Here is a 20,531-nt window from a genome sequence, read left to right on the forward strand (position 1 = left end):
GCCCTTTTTACACGCAAGCATGTCACAGAGGGCTTCACATATGCCCATAGAACTGCCCCTCAACCAACCTAAACCCTCAAGGAAGACAAGAAAAACTCCCAGTCAGTGTGTGAGAGGCTGGGCTGCTGCTCTCCTCACCACACAGTAACGGCTTCTCCTGCTGCTTGGGTCTACCTGGATGGGCCTAACCAGCGTCTCTCTCTCTCTCTCTCTCTCTCTCTCTCTCTCTCTCTCTCTCTCCTCTCTCATCTCCTCTCTCTCTCTCTCTCCTCTCCTCTCTCTCTCTTCTCCTCTCTCTCTCTCTCCTCTGCTCCCCTCTCTCTCTCTCTCTCTCTCTCTCTCTCCTGCTCCTCTCTCTCTCTCTCTCTCTCTTTCTCTCCTCTCGCTCTCATCTTTCTCTCCTGCTCCTCTCTCTCGCTCTCTCTTTCTCTCCTGCTCTCTCTCTCCTGCTCCTCTCCCTCTCTCTCTCCTGCTCCTCTCTCTCTCTCTCTCTCTCTCCTGCTGCTCTCTCTCTCTCTCTCTCTCTCTCTCTCCTGCTCCTCTCTCTCTCTCTCTCTTTCTCTCCTCTCGCTCTCTCTTTCTCTCCTGCTCCTCTCTCTCTCTCTCTTTCTCTCCTCTCGCTCTCTCTTTCTCTCCTGCTCCTCTCGCTCTCTCTTTCTCTCCTGCTCCTCTCTCTCTCTCCTGCTCCTCTCTCTCCTGCCCCTCTCTCTCTCTCTCTCTCTCTCCTGCTGCTCTCTCTCTCTCTCTCTCTCCTGCTCCTCTCTCTCTCTCTCTCTTTCTCTCCTCTCGCTCTCTCTTTCTCTCCTGCTCCTCTCTCTCTCTCTCTTTCTCTCCTCTCGCTCTCTCTTTCTCCTCCTGCTCCTCTCGCTCTCTCTTTCTCTCCTGCTCCTCTCTCTCTCTCCTGCTCCTCTCTCTCTCTCTCTCTCTCTCTCTCTGCTCCTCTCTCTCTTCTCTCTCCTGCTCCTCTCTCTCTTCTCTCCTGCTCCTCTCGCTCTCTCTTTCTCTCCTGCTCCTCTCTCTCTCTCTCTCCTGCTCTCTCTCTCTCTCTGTAGTCACGAGGAGCATGCTGGCTCCCACCATCTCTATGGCCATGGAGAGTGCAAGTGGCCGGGCTGTGAGGCTCTGTGTGAGGACATGGGACAGTTCATCAAGTAAGTCAACAGTTAACGTTAGCTCTAACGCTAACTTCCCTGACACGTGTGTGCATTGTGCTAAGCTGTCTCTCCTGTATGTATATACATGTATATGTATGTTATGTTATTCCACAAAAATGATTAGCACAACAACTAGCTATAGTATCACAGCCATAACAACATGTCAGTCATTTGACTGCGAAAGTGATCTGTCACTCATACAGAATAGAGCAAGACAGAGTTGCCTAAATAATTAATCTGTTGCTTTGTGTTACATCAGATTGGATTGGTTACACGTGTACATACACACACACATGCTCTCTCACACACACCATACCACTGTTGGTAATTTGTTACTATGTGCTTCTCCTTTATTCTCAAGTCTCTAGCATCCTTCCACCATTCCTCAGTTCTATGTTGTGGCTGTGGAGAGTTATGTTCCAAACCATTATGAAACCACATCAAGTGAGTGTGTGTTCATGTTGCGCCAGCTAAAAAGACAGGTCAAGTCACCTCTACTGCTCAGTGTGTGTGTGTGTGTGTGTGTGTGTGTGTGTGTGTGTGTGTGTGTGTGTGTGTGTACCTGTCTGTAACCTCGCTCTCCTGTCACTAGTTGATTGTGTTTTACTCCCACAGTTCTTTGCTCTGGAGGGTCAAGCAAATTGTTCCACGCTTCGTTAGCGGTTTACTTAATTAGCTCATCTCAATCAGAGCTCTTTGTTTCCACTGCGATAGCAGAGACATCAAACGACCTCCCCCTCCCTCCACTCCTCTCCCTCGCTTGCCTCCTCTCTTCTCTCCGCTTGCCTTTATCTCCCTTTCTTGTCTGTTTGCCAGTTTGGAGTCTGTGGGGACAGTGTGTGGAGTGTGTTTGAGGGGAATGAGTTTGTGTGTGTGTGAGCAGGGCTTAACCATGCTCATGTGAAGGACATTCATTGTCTTGACTATTTCCACTCTACTGTGCACATAATCACACAAAACCCCGAAATTGTGAATAGGTCTGTCCTTATTGTCTAGTCCAAGCAGACAAACTGGTCCCTATTTTAGACTTAGTTCTGTGGGTATTGCATCCCTGACAACAATTCAAAATGCTAGCATGCAGAAACACACTCTGTCCTGAACCCCTCTTCCTGGATCTCCAGCATGACTTCTCTCCTCAGTTTCAGCCTCAGTCCGGCCTCCAGCCTCTAGGGGGCTGTAACCCACAGGGACCTCAGGATGCCCTACATAAGACCAGCCCTGGTCGGCTAATTACAGCAGCATTTTGGACTAGCACCAGGGGAAAATCTATTCATATTCCAAAGTAAAACATGTGAACCCAGATACGCACACACACACACACACACACATGCACACTGATTGAGAGTGTTGTGAGGGTGATGGCAGCGGACAGTCAGATCAAAGCTTGAGGCTGGCTGGGAAAGTTTGGAGAGAAAAGCTGGTGTCTCATTTCACATAGCTCCAGGGCAGATGGAGGGGGAGAGAGAGAAGAGAGGGAGGGAGGGATGAAAAAAGGAATCAGTGACAGATAATGCCGTCAGTCCGCCAGTGTGCTTCCCCGCAGTCAGCCTTAGTCATCACCAGGGAGACACTCCTCTGGTTCCAGCTTTCTTCTCTTGAGCTGTGATCTCTCGTTCTCTCTCCTCCCCCACTCCTTTCTCCTGCCCCCCCACCCCACTCTCTCTCTCCGTCGCTCTCTCTCTTTCTGTCTCTCTTCATCTCTCCCATTCTGGTGGAGTACTCTGGCTGTGGTTGTGTGTGTGTGTGTGTGTGTGTGTAATGTGGCCTACAGTCTGGTGTGTGAGGACTGAGGGGAGTAAACAGAGACTCATTGTCGGGATGCACGAAAAAAAACGAAGCCTGCTACTGTTTATGACCCAGCCACAGCGAGGAGGGAAACAGTGAGAAAGAGTGTGAGCTGGAGAGGCATTTTAGGGAGTAGAGGAGAGCGTGAAGGAGTCAGGGAATGGAGGGGAGTGAGAGAGTACGTGAGAGAGAGAAAGAGGGAGAGAGTGAGGGGGAGGATTAAGGGAAGAAGTTGTGAAGAGTGGAGTGAGCTCATGTTTTTGTTATTATTATCCTGCACTTGTGTTGAGTCGTCTATCTGACTGGATTAGCCATGCCATGACATCACTGTTATTGTTTCATTTCTCCTCCTCATCTGATATTGCCCAACTCCCTGCTGTCTTAAAGCTATACGCACACACAGACAATCAAACACACAGACACGTACAAAATTGTTGACTTAATGGGCTGTATCCAAAGAAACATACAAGCTAGCACCCTAGAAGTTCACGGCTGAGAGTTTAACAAATATACACGTGTACAAAAGCACACACACACACACGGGCAAGTGTAAGGAAAGCTGCAAATAACTCCATCGATGACACAAGGCCGGGAGGGAAGTGTTAATGAGGGTTGGTGAGGGCGGGGGTTCTCTGGGAAAGATCAGGGAAAGATCAGAAGGTCTTGTGCGTCCTCCCACAGCGTAGGAAATAAACAGCGCCACCATTTAGACTTATCATACACACACACACACATGCTCTCTTTCAAGAAGCGAGTGTGAGATTAGACATTCTCTCCCTGCGTGCTTCTCTGATAACACATGAGCTCATATCCAGGTGCTTCACTCACAGGTCATGGCCTTAAGAGCAGAACACTGAAACATAAACATTCACACACACATGCGCACACAGCTGCTCGAATTTCTGCAAAGAACACGCTTAGCTTGCTGTATCCAGACAGGACTGTCCACTCCCAGTTGTTAGATTGTCCAGGACCTCAATATTGTGAAAAGACCGTCTTTTGAAGTTGCCAGAATACTGGAAAAATAAACAGCAAACCCTCTGTCTCTCCCTCTCATCTCTCTCTCTCTGCCTCTGTTTCTCTCCCTCCCTCGCCCTCCCTCCCTCTCATCTCTCTCTCTCTGTCCTATGTTGGACTGTTGTGTGATGGGTATCCTGTGTCTCCTCTCTGTCCCAGGCACCTGAACAATGAGCATGCTCTGGATGACCGGAGCACTGCCAGTGCAGGGTCCAAATGCAGGTGGTCCAACAGCTGGAGATCCAGGTGAGCTTATTACACACACACACACTCTCTAACTTGTTTGAGGCAGGGCAGAGTTTAGAGAAAGCACTGGAGCTTGTAATTTGAAAGGAGCGGTTTGGAAAGAAGCTGCCATCACCACCCCAATTATACAAGTTCTCTACTGACGAAGGAGGGGAAGAACTGGAGAAGAGATGGGGGAGGAGGGGAGGAACTGGAGAAGAGATGGAGGAGGAGGGGAGGAACTGGAGAAGAGATGGGGGAGGAGGGGAGGAACTGGAGAAGAGATGGGGGAGGAGGGGAGGAACTGGAGAAGAGATGGGGGAGGAGGGGAGGAACTGGAGAAGAGATGGGGGAGGAACTGGAGAAGAGATGGGGGAGGAACTGGAGAAGAGATGGGGGAGGAGGGAAGGAACTGGAGAAGAGATGGGGGAGGAACTGGAGAAGAGATGGGGGAGGAGGGGAGGAACTGGAGAAGAGATGGGGGAGGAACTGGAGAAGAGATGGGGGAGGAGGGGAGGAACTGGAGAAGAGATGGGGGAGGAACTGGAGAAGAGATGGGGGAGGAACTGGAGAAGAGATGGGGGAGGAGGGAGGAACTGGAGAAGAGATGGGGGAGGAACTGGAGAAGAGATGGGGGAGGAACTGGAGAAGAGATGGGGGAGGAGGGAAGGAACTGGAGAAGAGATGGGGGAGGAACTGGAGAAGAGATGGGGGAGGAGGGGAGGAACTGGAGAAGAGATGGGGGAGGAGGGGAGGAACTGGAGAAGAGATGGGGGAGGAGGGAAGGAACTGGAGAAGAGATGGGGGAGGAACTGGAGAAGAGATGGGGGAGGAGGGGAGGAACTGGAGAAAAGATGCGGGAGGAATTAGAGAGGAGGAGGGAAGTCCTACCTCTAATGCAAAGCACCAGCGTAGTGCTTCCAAAAGAACCCCCCTAACATGCACACACATACTGCACACACATACTGCACCCCCCCCCCCCCCCCACCACCACCACCACCACCACCATCCCAACCCCAAGCAGCCCAGCCAAACCCACAGTGTGTGTTGGGGGGATTGTCCAGTGTTGTTCCCATGGTAAACAACGTTTAGCCTGGTCCCTGAAGGCCCGCTGGGGAACACAAAGTGACAGAGAGGCAGCCTGTGTCACATCCCATCAGGACTTAGCTGTCACTTCCTGCTCCCTCTGCCATGTCACCTCAGCTGGGCACAGACATGGGAAGCAGCCCACCGCTACAGCCCCCTGGTCTACCACCTACTGTACACACACACACACACTCACTCACACACACACACCCACACACTCACACACAAATAGGGCTGGCCTCAATCTGCAAGCCTACTGTATCAACTCCCTTTTCTCTCTCTCTTTCTCCCTCTCTCTCTCACACACACACACACACACACAGTTTTGTACTCTAGCCCCTGGCTCCAGTGAGGCGGCTGGCTGACTGAGCTGTCTCTCTCAGTGGAGAAGAATTGTTTCTACAGGCTACACACACCGTAAACACACACGCTCACACATACACAAATACACAAACAAACTCACATACTTTCAGGATGCAGCACTTCCACAGGCTACAGTGCAGCGGCTCCCGTGAAATGGCAGTTAACAATGTCAAACGGGGACAAGTGCGTCTGCAGGGCACTGTGTGTGTGACAGAGAGACAGGGAGTGTGTGAGGAATCATTAGGTGTTGGGATGGGTTATTCCCTGCCTGGGGTGTTTGCTATTGTGAGACGGTATGAACACACACAAACACACACACATGAAGCCACTGACTGAGGGGATGCCAGTTCACATACACACCCACCTGCTTGTTCACACCCATCTGGAAATAGAAGCTTTCTGTGATGTACTCCTGACAGCCCTCTAACAGTGATGCAGTGTGACTAGTTTGGGATGTGAGGGAGAGACATGAGTGATAGACCAGGAGAGACTGTAGGAGAGAGACCACAGTGATAGACCAGGAGAGACTGTAGGAGAGAGACCACAGTGATAGACCAGGAGAGACTGTAGAAAGTACCCGTCCTCGTCATCCTTTGATATGCCGCTCCACCTGTTTGAGTAATGATGCCTTGGGTTTTCCATTCCATGTTGTAATGATATCTAGGGAGAGTAATTAAAAAACCTGTGTTTGTCTGTGTCCCAGCTGGCAAAGGAGAGTGAGCGACTGCAGGCTATGATGACCCACCTGCACATGCGCCCTTCAGAGCCAAAGCCTTTCAACCAACCTGTGAGTACACAAACACACACACACACTCACACACACACTCTTCTCTGCTCCCCCTTCTACTGAAGTGTAAACATGAACAGGGCATCACATTTTTGCATTGGTGTTTATGTGCTTGTCCAGTCTCACTGGGTGTGTGCGCCCTCTATTGACCAGTGGAGAAAGTGCCCCCCCCCCCCACACACACACACACACTGCTTTCTCTGAACACAGCTCTGCTCCGACAGCGTGAAATCACAGGCCTGAACACTGAAGCTCATGACAATTGAAAGTACAGTACAGAGAGAAGAAGACAGAGACAGAGGGCGAGAGAGAGAGAGAGAGAGAGAGAGAGAGAGAGAGAGAGAGAGAGAGAGAGAGAGAGAGAGAGAGAGAGAGAGAGAGAGAGAGAGAGAGGGAGAGAGAGGGAGAGGGAGAGGGAGGGAGGGAGGGAGGGAGGGAGAGAGGGAGGGAGAGAGGGAGGGAGAGAGAGAGAGAGAGAGAGAGAGAGAGAGAGAGAGAGAGAGAGAGAGAGAGAGAGAGAGAGAGAGGGAGGGAGGGAGAGAGAGGGGGAGAGAGGGATATTGTAGTCAGCAGCCATCAGCTGGTGAGGGATGGAGATGTGCGATGTGTGTGTCTGCCGCCTGGCAGGGCTGTTATTAGGTATCTAATGAATATTTCATTATTCAGATTGACGAGGAGTCTTATTAAAATATGAAGATGTTGAAATTAATTGTCAATTAGAAGTAGAGTGTCTTAATTTGAAGGAATATAAATGGTTACAGTGGCGAGGCAGGATTTGTGTGTGTGTGTTTGAAAACAGTCATTAACACCAAATGGGAAATCAGGAAGAGGTGTGTCTCGTCATCACGGAGACACGCCTCAGGGTCAGGGATTGGAGGAGCTGGGGGAGGAGGAGGAGCATGTCGAATGGAAACAAAGCTTGGCTTCAATTAAGAGGGTTGTACTGTTGCCTTGGTGACATGGTGGTGGTAGCAGGGCTAATGAAGTACCTGTTAAACAGCCCAGCCCCCCTCCACTGCTACTACCGCATCACCTACCCCCCATCAACCTGCTCCAGACTGGCACACATGGGGGTGGGGGGCTAGAGGAGAGACAATGGCATAGGGAAAGAAAAGAGGGCTAGTGGGAGTCACACATACACACACACACACACTGATTATGGTTTTAATGAGCTTTAAACTAGCAACCCAGGAAAGACTATCCCAGAGAGACAGGGGGACTGGTTTCCTCTGTGTGTGTGTGTGTGTGCGCGTGTGCGCGTGTGCGGGAGTGCGTGAGTGCGTGAGTGCGTGAGTGTGTGAGTGCGAGAGAGAGAGAGAGAGAGAGAGAGAGAGAGAGAGAAAGAGAGAGAGAGAGAGAGAGAGAGAGAGAGAGAGAGAGAGAGGGAGAGAGGGAGAGAGGGAGAGAGGGAGAGAGGGAGAGTGTATGTGCAGTTCTGCCTAATTGGGCCGAACTAGTCCATGAAGACTGCAAGCCACCACAGAGTGGCTGTGTGTGTTCCCATGTCACAAACATGCTGCAGTGTGCTTGTGTTTTCAGGGTTAATTGCCATCAGTGAGGTGCTTTGTGTGTGTATGTGTTTGTGTGCCTAAACTGAAGAACCGTGTAATGTTACATCTCCCAGGACTGTTCCTCGTCAGATTAATCTGAAGTTGACTTGCAGCCTGCTTCCCTGTTGATGTGTGACTCCTGTCCTCTCCATCACAGCTGAATCTGGCATCCAGTGCTTCTATGCTGAAGCGGGAGAGTGAGGCCTATCCGGAGGGCTTACCTCACCCCCCCACCTCGGCGGCCGCCCCCATCACCCCCCTCCGCCAGGGCCCCTCCGTCATCAGCTCCTCCAGCCTGCACACACACTCCCACTCACACACACACGGCATCGGACCCATACGAAGGCGCAACGCTGACAAGTTCTGCACACCCATTGCCTCAGGTATGCACACACACACACGCTCGCACCCACGCGGACCAGTATACAGTACACACTGAAACCCGTACACAGCCACAGACGTGGCACAGACAGCAGGTCTAATCTGTTGTGTTCTCCTGTGTAGAGCTGGCTCAGAACTGTGAGTTCTATAAGAATGCTGATGTCAGGCCCCCATTTACCTACGCCTCTCTTATACGCCATGTAAGTTAGTCTCTCCTCTCCTCCAGTTTGCTTTCTTTTCCTCCTTCCCCCTCTTTTCCCTTCCCCTTTATCCTCCTTCCCCTCTTCTGTCCCCTCTTCTGCCCTCCTCTCCTCCACTTCTCTCCTCCTTTCTTCTTCCTCTCCTTTCTTCCCTCTCTCCCACAGCTCCTCCTTTGTCATCTCTTCTCTTCTGCCTTCCTCTCCTCTGTCCCTCTCTCTCCTCCTCCTCCACTATACTTTCCTCTCCTCTCCCCTACTTTCCTCTCAACCACTAATATTATTATTTCTCTCTCTCTCTCTCTTTCTAGGCCATTCTTGAGGCTCCAGACAGACAGTTGACTCTTAATGAGATCTACAACTGGTTTACACGAATGTTCGCCTACTTCAGGAGAAACACAGCCACATGGAAGGTGAGTCCGCATACTCACACACACACTCACACAAACACAGACACACACACGCACACCCAGTGTGTGTGTGTGTGTGCGTGTGTGCGTACTCACCTTCCATGTGGCTCTGCTCCTCTGTTCACACAAGGCAGCACTAGAGGCTGTGACCAGCTCGTCGCGGAGGCCTTTGAGACTTGAGTGATTTGCCAATTATGAGCAATTTCTGCTACATATGACTCACCCTCTCTCAGCTCCTCTCTCTCTCCGCCATCCCTCCATCCAGGGCCGTTTGTCCTCTCTCTTCCGGAGAGTTCTCTGAGCTCCAACACAGGGCCTTGGAGACGGCCCCACTTACCCCAGCGGAAACACACCTCACTATCACACAGCCTCATTACCGAGTCACACACACACACTCACACACACACACACACACCTGGCCTGATCCTGCCATTGTAGGTGGTGACCCATTTCTACGGAAGCCTCCCGCTAATTTGAGTGTCAGTTCCTCCAGAGAGAGGGAGAATGAGGAAGGGAGCGAGAGGGACAGACAAGAGGAGGGGTTAGGTTGGGGGGGAGGGGTGGGGTGGCCCAGCTCCAGCCTCGCCCTAATAGCCTTGAACTGACGAGGAAGAGGAGATGGGGAGGAGATGGGGAGGGGGTTGGGTGAGGGTGGGCAGGAGAGAGGCAGAGATGGAGGGAGAAAGAGAGAAAGAGAGAAAGAGAGAGAGAGAAGCCAGGAATATCTTCACCTCTTCATCTAATTTTTATGGAATTTTAACTATTAATGGCTGCCACTGCTTCCTGTCCTCATGGACCTCCAGACCTTTAAATATATATCTATGTATTTATACACCAGGCAGCGCACTATTTATATATTGGATCCCAGTGGCCGTCTCTTGGCCTGGCCTGTATTAAATATGAGATGTATGTCCTTTAATAGCTGTGTATATTTCATAAGGAGAGCAAAGGTGTCAGAAAAGGGAAGTCATTGATCAGAGAGAGAGATATGGAGGGAAAAGAGAGAGCTAGAGATGGACAAAGAGAGGGGTGGAGAAAATAGAACTTGAGTACCTCTTCAATCCTGCAAGGTCCTGCAAGGTGCTTAACGTAACTGGCTTTTGAAGTGTTGCAAGACAGGTAGAGTTGTCTGTCTGCCTGCCTGCCTGCCTGTCTGCGTGGTTAGCTGGCTGACTGTCTAGCTGTCTGTCTATCTGTCTGTTTGTGTGGCTGATTGTCTATCTGGCTGTCTGGCTGACTGTCACTGCCTGTCTGTAATTTTGTCTGTGAGGGGGATGCATGTGCTGTGACCTGCTGTAAATGGCTGCTAATGTTTTAACTTGAAGAATTAGGCTTTCATCACGGAGACAAATGCAAATAGGACTGCAATAACACAGGCTGTGAGGTGTGTGTGTGTGTGTGTGTGTGTGTGTGTGTGTGTGTGTGTGTGTGTGTGTGTGTGTGTGTGTTTGTGTGTGTGTGTGTGTGTGTGTGTGTGTGTGTGTGTGTGTGTGTGTGCGTGTGTGTGTGTGGGAAACAGCACTGTTGGGGTGGCGGGCAGAGATTGGGGTCAGACTCATTTACAAAACTTAGCATCACGGCTCAGGGGAGTGAGGTGTTGGAGGGGCTGGGCTGATTATGGCTTGTGTAATTACGTGTGTGTGTGTGTGTCTATGTGTTTAAGTGTGTGTGTGTAATTACGATGAGGAGTGATGCGCCCATCGCCTGTCCCTCCCTCCCAGATTAAAACAGCGTGTCAGAGAGAATATGCAGGATTTAATTATAGACGAATTAAAATTGGTAATGAAATTGGGCATGAACAAACTACAAATAGCAGATGAAAAGGGAGGCCTGTCCCAGGGGAGTAAGACGCAGATTGTGGTGTGTGTGTTTGTGTGTGTGTGTGTTTGTGTGTGTGTGTGTGTGTGTGTGTTTGTGTGTGCGCTGGCACGTGTGTGTATGTTCGCAGATAGTGACTGATTAGAGAAATGTGGAAATAAAGAACCACTGGTGATGGGGAAGGTCTTATTATTTGGAACCCAGAATTGTGTGTGTGTGTGTGTGTGTGTGTGTCATCAGAACAGCATTAGGACGGAAGGGAGCTTGTTCAGACATCAAACGGCTCAGCTGGTCTTTATGGCCATAATTTTATGATTAATACAGTACAGTGTGTATGAATATACAGGCATCATTAAATCATTTTTCTATAGGGTTTCTATGTATTTTGATTTGTGCTTTTTTGAAGCATCTCTCTGGTTTATTCTCAGCAGAATTAAGCTGTTGCGTACAGATTGTCTTCTGTAATGTTTCTTCATAATGGCCAAGTTCTACTGTTCTGTCCCTGTCCCAGAATGCCGTGCGTCACAACCTGAGCCTGCACAAGTGTTTTGTGCGAGTGGAGAATGTCAAAGGAGCTGTGTGGACTGTTGACGAAGTGGAATACCAAAAGAGGAGACCACCAAAGATGACCGGGTAGGCACAGGAGAAACACACACACACATATGCACACATGCACACACACACCGATCTCTCCTAGATGCTGACAAGGCCTAGCTGCTGTGATGTGTGTGTGGGGTTATGGATGCTGGCATTATTATTGCTATAAATGGGTCTCCTATTATTACCAAGTGGATGACTAGCCTCAAATAAATGCCGCCGGCTTTACCTCTGTGAGTGTGTGTTAACATCTGTGTGTGTGTGTGTGTGTTTCTCTGTTTGTCGACACCATTAGTGAGCAGCTGTGTTTGATGCAGGGAGAAGTGAGGCTTGTTAGCGTGTGTAAACAGATGTTCTCTGCTCTCGCCAGAGAAACCAAGGATAATTACACACACAGGCACACACACACACAGGCACATGTATATTTGCAGCATCTGTTTACAGTGTGCATATGTTTTGGCATGTGGCAAATGTGTTTGCTTCATCTGACAGTGGGGTTTGGCCGGGGTTACTCCTTTGCGCACATGTACTGAATATTTATCTCTCCCTCACTTTCTCTCTCTTTCTCTGTCTTTTTCGCTCTCTCTCCATCTCTCCCTCCCTCCCTCTGTCTCTCTCTCATTGTCTCTGTCTCTCTCTAGGAGTCCTACTCTGGTGAAGAACATGATTTCAGGCCTGGGCTTTGGCTCCCTAAATGCCAGCTACCAGGTGAGAGACACACACACACACACAGGCACCATCGACCGCAAAGACAACACACACGTGCACAGCACACACCGGTCACAATCAAGGGCAGTAATGTCAGTTTTGTCCTATAATTAGCATGCTCCCTAATGACTTCCACACACCCTTCTATCCCTCTCATAAACACCCTCCCTTCCACTCATACAGCGCTTCCAACACACACACACACACGTACAGGCACGCTCGCACAAGACATTTTAAACTGAGATGATTTATAGTATTTGTCAATTAAGGTCACTGCATAAAATTATCACCTGTCCTACAAAATCAATCAGAGAGGCTCTAGTACACACGGTCTCTTTGTCATCCTTCGCAGGGAACTCTCGCTCGCACACACACACACTTTACAGGAGATCAGAGTGCAGAGCAGGGCAGGAGCTACAAGATGCATTGGAAATAGTCTTGTGTGAAAGTGCCCCCTAGTGGCAGCTTTTCCCTGCTCCTGAGCACCTCTAATGCCAGTGGACTGTACAGTTGATGAACTCACACAGGACTTTCGAATTATCGAATTATGTAGAATGTAAGTTATAGTTGTAATGTATTCATTGTGTGTGTGTGTGTGTCTAGGCGGCCCTGGCTGAGAGCAGTCTCTCCCTGCTGAACAGTCCAGCGCTGCTTAACCCCTCGTCTGCCGCCAGCCTCAACATGCTGCATGTGGGCCACGATGACGTCAGCTCCACTGTGGAGCAGGTCAACAGCAACGGCAGCTGCAGCCCCACACTGAGCCCTCAGCAGTACAGGTAACACACACACACTCACGCACACTGACACACACTCACACACACTCACACACACTCACGCACACTCACACACACTCACACACACTCACACATACTCCCTTGAGGAACATTGTGGCTGATCTCCCATGCTATGCTTGATGCTGATCGATACTTCTCTCTGTCTCTCTCTCTGTCTGTCTCTCTGTCTGTCTCTCTGTCTCTCTGTCTGTCTGTCTCTCTGTCTGTCTCTCTGTCTTTCTCTCTGTCTGTCTCTCTCTCTGTCTCTCTGTCTCTCTCTTTCTCTCAGCCACCATGTGCATGTGAAGGAGGAGCCCACTGAGCTGGAGGAAGACTGTCGGCCCATGTCACTCATGGCTCAGAACTTGCCGTTGCCTAGTGACGAACGTGACCTGGAGGAGGAGCTTCCCACTGAGGAGCTGGAGTAGGATTGGAGTAGGATTGGCCTAGATGGTCCAGAGGGGCGGGACCTAAAGGCTGAATCCCATTGCCTAGAGAAAATATAACACCATTAAGAGATCACATATGAAAAGCCAGAAACCAACAAACAACAACAACATTGAGAACCTTCAAACAGGGTTAGATGACCTTCGCTACTTACAGACGCAAAAACCAGACTGTGGAGCATTGCTTTATTTCATTTGTTATGTTTCTACGCTCAACCCCCCCCCCCCCCCCCCCCAACTTGACAGCTCTCTCTCCCCACCACCACACTCCAGAAGCTGTGTACAGGCAGAGACCCTGAGTTCTGGGTGGATAACCACACCAACCCTAACCCACCCCCTCCCAATCCCTGCTCACTGTCGGGCCTGGGATATTCATTGTGTACCACTTCAGTATACGTACAGGCGTGTGTGGGACGGGGGAGAGTACGGCACACACACACACATCAGATCATGTGTATATATTTTACGACAGTCACCAGGGGGGGTGCTGTGTACCTCTCATCTTTTTTCCCTCTGATTTTATCAATAGTTTTTTCTTTTTTTGGGCTTGGAAAAACTGCTGGGCTTTGAGATGGAAGGAAGGACAGCGGAACGTTCTCAAAGATTACCTCAAATCCGCTCACACACGTTGACTTAACTAACTTACTGAAGCCAGTCAGTGATCTAGGGGAGACTGAGGCCTGTGGTCCTGGTGGCACTCAACAAGACTCTCAGAGACACGTTTGGCACCCTACTTCTTTATCAAAGAAAAATAGATTAAAATACCCCCTCCTCCCTACAAACACACATACACTCACACTTCCCCAACTAAAAGCTCAACTAAAAGAGACAACATGTGCTTTCCTCTTCCTCCCCCTCAGTCTGGGATGGAGAGATGGGTGTAGAATGCTCAGAAACAGAGAGAGGGTAAGAGGTAGAAAAAGAATGGAGGGAGTGTAAAACCAAGAAATGTCTGACTAAAAAACAGAAAATTATGGAATATAACAAAAGTGTGTGGTAGCTTTGTCATTTCCGCTTCTATTTGACGTTATTATCTACATTTTTTTTTATTTTCTGAGAATCAGTATTTCACGGTGGTGTTCTGTTTCAAATGATCTTTTATAAGAATGTTTTGTATGTTTCATTTACTCTTCTTGTTCACACCATTCCAAACTAGTGAAAGAAAGAAACCACAGTATTGCCCCAGTAATTACCTCTAACTAAAGCCCATTCAACCAACGACCATCTTCTATCCCTACCTACCCTCCATTTACCCTCCCCGCCCTATATCCAGCCTCTATCTACCGTCTATCCCAACGGAGCAGCCAGGACTGAGAATAGCACTTAGGATTGAAAAGTCACCATTATCCAGACTCTTCATTATTCATCTTTTTGTTCCTTTTTTTAAATTCTTTTTTTAATTTGTTGTATAGTTAGTTGAGAAACATCAGCTGTGATACCAAGCAATGCTTTAAAAAGATGATATTACTGCAGTCAGAGAATACCTCATCCCACAAAGGTTCTGCCTGGAACTGTGTCCAAATTGTTAAAGAAAAAAGGGGGAATTCTTTCTGTGGGACACCAAACATGGAAACTCTGCTCAGTTTCATTTCAAAGTTCTATGGTTATAATAGTTACTGTGTAGAAGCTATCTGCAATTCACTGTGTGAGTTTGTGTCAAAGGAATAGCATGTGAGATCTAATCTTTTTTTTCTCCTGTAAGCATAAAACATTATCTTTCCCTCTATACAGTGCCATACCAAATTTTACAAATAATTTTAATGTAATATCTGCTTTTTCTTCTCCCGTTTTTGTTTTCGTTACAGGTAACCAAAGAAATGTGTAGTAAACCAAAAACCCTGTAGTTTATTTTTCCCCTTTTGAGTTTTTCCTCATAAAGAACTGGCCAAAAGACTAGGAACCAGGAGGATGAAATATCATTGTATTATCACAGAACTGTTATGTTGAATTGATTCATTACAGTTACAATTACAGCGCTGATCGTTCTAAAAACCAAAGTATGAAATGTTTAAAAACAAATTGGTAATGCTAAAGAGTGTATACATAATTGGTGACAAACGACTCACATTCGGTAGGCCATGGTAGAAGGCTAAAAACAGTATTAACCAACATCTTGCAGTTCATTTGATGAAAGATTGAATGCACTTAAGATGTCAAGCTCTGTCAGTGTGGCATGCTCACACCCAACTGAAACACTGCCCCAACAGTATGGGCATTAAACGATGGAACAAGCCCATAATTATCTTACCCTCTTAAGGCACTTGAACACAAAGTAGAAGCCAGTAAAAATGCCGCTATCTGGCTACCTGGCATCCCCTAGGATGCTCTTCTTGTGCTGCAATACAATTTGTCAAATCAACCAATGCTTTTCCAATAAAACAAATACAAATATTTGATTTTGATTGAAAATAGCCCAAACAAAAGTCACAAAAGTAATGTTAATGCTCATTTATGTGTTACTGCACAGCAATAAAACAACACGTTTTATATGTTGTTGGTACCAAATGTCTCATCAGCAGGAAAAATACAATGTTTTTCACTTTCATTTCATCACCTTTGATTTGAACGACAAATAGGAAATAAAATGGCAAATTATGTAACTGTAAAAGGAACACACCAAGGGACATCTGGGGAAAAGATGCTGTCAAACTAACTCTTGCACTTTTTTGCAGTTTTCTTTTTAGTAAGGAGGAGTCTTTAAAATAACTTTCTGTTCAAAGTATCATCTTACTGATTTGTAACTAGCAAAGTAGGAGAGGGACATCTTGCTATGAGATAAAAACCAAAAATAACACTACCTCCTTTTCAAAATGGTTCAATACATAGCCAGTGGGAGACTGTGCACCCATATGAAATATTTCCTTTTTCATTCTACTTCAATAATGATAACCAATTATACCAAAACTGTTACTACACATATTGTATGTCTGAGAAAGCTAGCCTGGCTATCTAGACTCCAAAATTCATGTGCTTGAGCCCGAAAAACAAAGAAACGCTACACGTTCCATTGAGTTAAAGATGACTACCTCTCCTAAAACAACCGTTAAAGCGCTCTCTAGTTCTTAAAGTGTGTAGTGAAGTGGTCACCATGTTTAAAAGGTCTACTCTCTGCTGCGTATTATTGGCTGTCTCCCTGCTCCCTATTATCATGGGGCTGTGTGAACAGCCTCCTAATTGCGCGCTCTAATTGTATGCGTGCATATTGATGAGCAGACTCAGCTGTGAGCCAATAAGAAACTGGTCGTTAGTGGCAACTCAATGGGGCAGGGAGCTGGTTGTCAGGGGTGATGATGGGCAGAATATATCAGTGCCAGTGGCCTCCACAAACACACAAACACACACACACACACACACACATTAGTGGTCGGCCGACACGCTTCAGCAGCCTGGGGCTTGACAATAAGACAAAGCACAGCTTTACTATGGCTGTGATAAAAGACAAGCCCCCTGTAACACACACGCACACACACACTCATTCACACACTTTGTTGTACTAAGGGACCCTAATCACCAGCCAAAAGCACCAGAGGTGTCAACGACAACTTCAGTATTTGAGTGACCAATCTCAGTCTTTGGGCTTGTTGCCACAGACTGTGACTAGAACAGATCCTTCGGGCTCCAGCCAGCCCAGTACCAGGGTGAGCTGGGCCCAGGGTCCACCTAGCCCTCCCTGCTCCAGCCCAGTACCAGGGTGAGCTGGGCCCAGGGTCCACCTAGCCCTCCCTGCTCCAGCCCAGTACCAGGGTGAGCTGGGCCCAGGGTCCACCTAGCCCTCCCTGCTCCAGCCCAGTACCAGGGTGAGCTGGGCCCAGGGTCCACCTAGCCCTCCCTGCTCCAGCCCAGTACCAGGGTGAGCTGGGCCCAGGGTCCACCTAGCCCTCCCTGCTCCAGCCCAGTACCAGGGTGAGCTGGGCCCAGGGTCCACCTAGCCCTCCCTGCTCCAGCCACTGAGGCCCTGCTCCAGCTGAGGTACAAGCTCAGATATCCAAAGACAACACAGAGAATCACCCGCACCACAAACACTCGTACAGACAAGACACTGAGAGTAATAACACATGCTTTGAAAGGAATTTATTACTATTATTATTGTTATCCAAACTCTCACAAAGAGGAACTGCTGCATTCAGTAAATAAATGATCTGCGCTGTGCTTTAAGGTACACCTGTAAACAAACCTGTTTTATAAAGATGTAAAATGACATTTGTCGATGGTGTCAGATCACCATAAAACACTTCTGTTCTTTCTCTGGCTTCGCAGGTATGATGTATTATTGTATATTAACGCTTGGCTTCTCTCTCCAGGGCATTCTTTCTCATTTTGTCTTTTGGATTTTCTTTTATCTTTTTCTTTCGGCTCCTGTTTAGCAATTGTAAAGCTTTCAGCTCTGATTCTTATACTGTATTGCTAATGCTGAAGTGTATGTATTTATCATATTAAGTGCTGCAGGTATCTTGGTTAATAGTTTTGTTTGTTTTCCTTTTTTCAGTTTCTTCATAAAACGTCTGGGACGCTGATTTTTTAAGTGTATTATCTCTAAAAAAAGACAAAAGAGTGAAAGTTAGATCAGTGGTTTAGGTAACACCTGTTTGTATATTTATCTTAGCTAGGTCTATTTTGATACTTTTTGTCTCTGTACTGCATTTATGCATTTTTAAGGAAAGAAAAAAACATCTGAAAACAAACTAAAAAGTTACATTGACTATGTATTGATACCTCAGAAGGACTTTTCTCAAAGACAGGACCAAAACCTCAGAAAGGAAAGAGAGAAAGAGGAAAAAATGAAAAGAGAATATGTAGCCCCTCTCTTGCTTTTAAAGACGGAGTGATGGAAAGTGTTGTTGTTGGTCCTTTTAGGTGCCAATATGTGTCCCTGACCCCTCACCCCTGAACCCTGTCCTTCCTGTGCTGATCCCTCATCCTATGGGCTGTCAATCACCTGCTGTCCAATCAAAAGCCTTGTTTCACACAGTCCATAGTTTTTAAAGAAATAAAGTTACCTTTAAATAGCCCACCTCTCATATCTACCTAGCCTGATCAACAGACTATCCCACAGTGTCATACCAAATGAGCTAGAGTAAAGGCTGTCAGAGATGTAGTTTGTCCTCTGTCTACCAAAGGCGTTGTAAGCGACTGTAGCTTATCCCAAACACATCAGCTAACCACTCGCCACAACTGAAACTGAACTGTAACCAAACCATATCCAAACTCTCTCATTCTGACTGACCGCCATCACTGATCATTCCTCCTCCAACTTGAGTGGCTATCATTCTATTGGCTGACCAGGGAGATGGTTAGACCAACCCTACTCTGTGATTGGACAGCTCGGCGGCTTATGACGAGGGGTAAGGGTCTTTTGAAGGGGAGCGTTGCCTGATGGTGTTATTCAGTTCATGGCCAAAAAAAATGGAACTACCACTTCAGCTCTCCTCTGGGTGTACGTTAGGAATGGGTGTACATTTTCAGCAGTGACTCTGTATCGTTATTTAGTTTCCGTTTACCTGTTTACCTCTCTTTATCCTTTTATTTTGTTCTGTTTCTTATTTTTGAAAGTGTGACCCAGGCGAAGGGTTGTGGGTGGGAGTAATTTCTTGAGACAGTTGCCCTTTGCCCTTTGCCTGGGTGGCCATGTAATGCCAGTCACTGCCCTTTCTTTCATGCTGTATAAAAACACACATATATCTGTGTATTTGTAACCTGAATCTTCTTGTGTCTGTCCATGCAGACAATAAAAAAACTGTACAGTAGGTCTAGTTGCATGTAATCTGTACTAATTATTGACAATGGCATTATAAAATGCAATAAAATACTTATTACACTGTCCGATGTTGTGTCTGGGTGGTGTTTTTTTATAACTTCTTTACTGTCAAATGATCTTAATCAGATAACACAGGTCTACTGCTCACCTGGTATACTCATGAGAACTGCTGCCTGTACAGCTGGACTATGGAATTTCATTAGGTTGATATAATTGCAGGAGTTAAGAAGAATTGTGTCATGTGTCATCAGAGTGTGCCATGGCAGTGGGGGGAAAGGGGTGAGAGTTCAACTGCTGCTGCTGCTGTGATACAGAGAGTGTCCACCAGGAGGGGTAAACAAACCAGACAACAGACGAGCAACACATAAACAGAGAGGAGCCAGACAACATACAGAGGGGGCCTTGGGCTTCTGACTGGGCTCAACAGAAATCAGACCGTACGCTCTTTAAATGAACATTCGACCATACAGACAAAGGATCATCTTCTGACTAGTTCACACTGCAACCCAGTTTATGGCTGAATGTTACATGTCTGCTCAAGGTATTGACTCCAGACGAAGTCTGGGGCAGGAAATGTGGAGATGGAAGAGGTGTGTATTTCTCATGTCTCCTTTTCTCGCTTTCCACTTCTCTTTATCCATCTTTACCTCTCTCCTTCTCTCCCCCTCTCCCAGGTTTGAAATATGCCCTACAGCTTATCTTTAAACCTGAGCTCTGCACCGTGGATGTGTTGCCACAGGGAGAAGAAATGGAAAAATGGTTGACTGTTTTTGGAAAGTTGAAACTTTGTTTAATCTTGTGCTTTTAGTGAACTTTTCTGTTCGTCCCCAGGGAGGAAATTTGCTCTTGACGGTTAAATCCCTGTGACATTTGGTTTGGGAGAGGCCCCGACATATGCATTTGAAAGGCATACACAGAATAATACACACAAACTCAGACATACACACATTAATACTTTAATGCCATATGCATACTAAACAGAATGTCAGCACTATACACAAGGTGAGCCAAGGTGCAACACAACACATTGACTTGGTATTGTAACGTTCAGCAAAAACAGGTAACTAATTGATATAAAAGTACAGACTACACATTATTATGTGGAGAGAGGTACAGTTAAAGAAAAACCAGTATGTGTGCGTGAAGAACAGACATATGTATGTGTGTGTGTGTGCATGCAGTATTCTCTCTGGGCTAGCTGTTCTGAACAGAGAACACTGAGGTCCAGACAGACCCTCTGAGTCACACAGTAAATGTACCGACCCACACCAGAACCGCTCTGAACCCTCTCCCTCGATGGCTGGGGCTGGGGCAGGGGCTGGAGCAGGGCTGGAGCTGGAGCTGGAGCAGGGCTGGAGCTGGAGCTGGAGCAGGGCTGGAGCTGGAGCTGGGGCTGGGGCTGGGGCTGGGGCTGGGGCTGGAGCTGGGGCTAGAGCAGGGCTGGAGCTGGAGCTGGGGCTGGGGCTGGGCTGGAGCTGG

General features: G+C 47.7%; 1 protein-coding gene across 1 annotated transcript in view; it reads left to right on the plus strand.

The window, feature by feature from the left end:
• Positions 1-19,117, plus strand: part of foxp4 (forkhead box P4) — a 29,757-nt gene extending 10,640 nt beyond the window's left edge. Inside the window, 11 exon segments of the mRNA XM_062458051.1 lie at positions 1,053-1,151; positions 4,116-4,153; positions 4,156-4,202; positions 6,334-6,417; positions 8,125-8,350; positions 8,472-8,548; positions 8,857-8,958; positions 11,285-11,406; positions 12,012-12,078; positions 12,682-12,854; positions 13,141-19,117. Of these exon segments, the coding sequence (XP_062314035.1) occupies positions 1,053-1,151; positions 4,116-4,153; positions 4,156-4,202; positions 6,334-6,417; positions 8,125-8,350; positions 8,472-8,548; positions 8,857-8,958; positions 11,285-11,406; positions 12,012-12,078; positions 12,682-12,854; positions 13,141-13,279 (1,174 nt within the window). The 3' untranslated portion in view covers positions 13,280-19,117.
• Positions 19,118-20,531: the final 1,414 nt, after the last annotated feature.

The sequence above is a fragment of the Osmerus eperlanus genome, chromosome 1, assembly GCF_963692335.1.
Source record: "Osmerus eperlanus chromosome 1, fOsmEpe2.1, whole genome shotgun sequence".
Classification (NCBI taxonomy): domain Eukaryota; kingdom Metazoa; phylum Chordata; class Actinopteri; order Osmeriformes; family Osmeridae; genus Osmerus; species Osmerus eperlanus.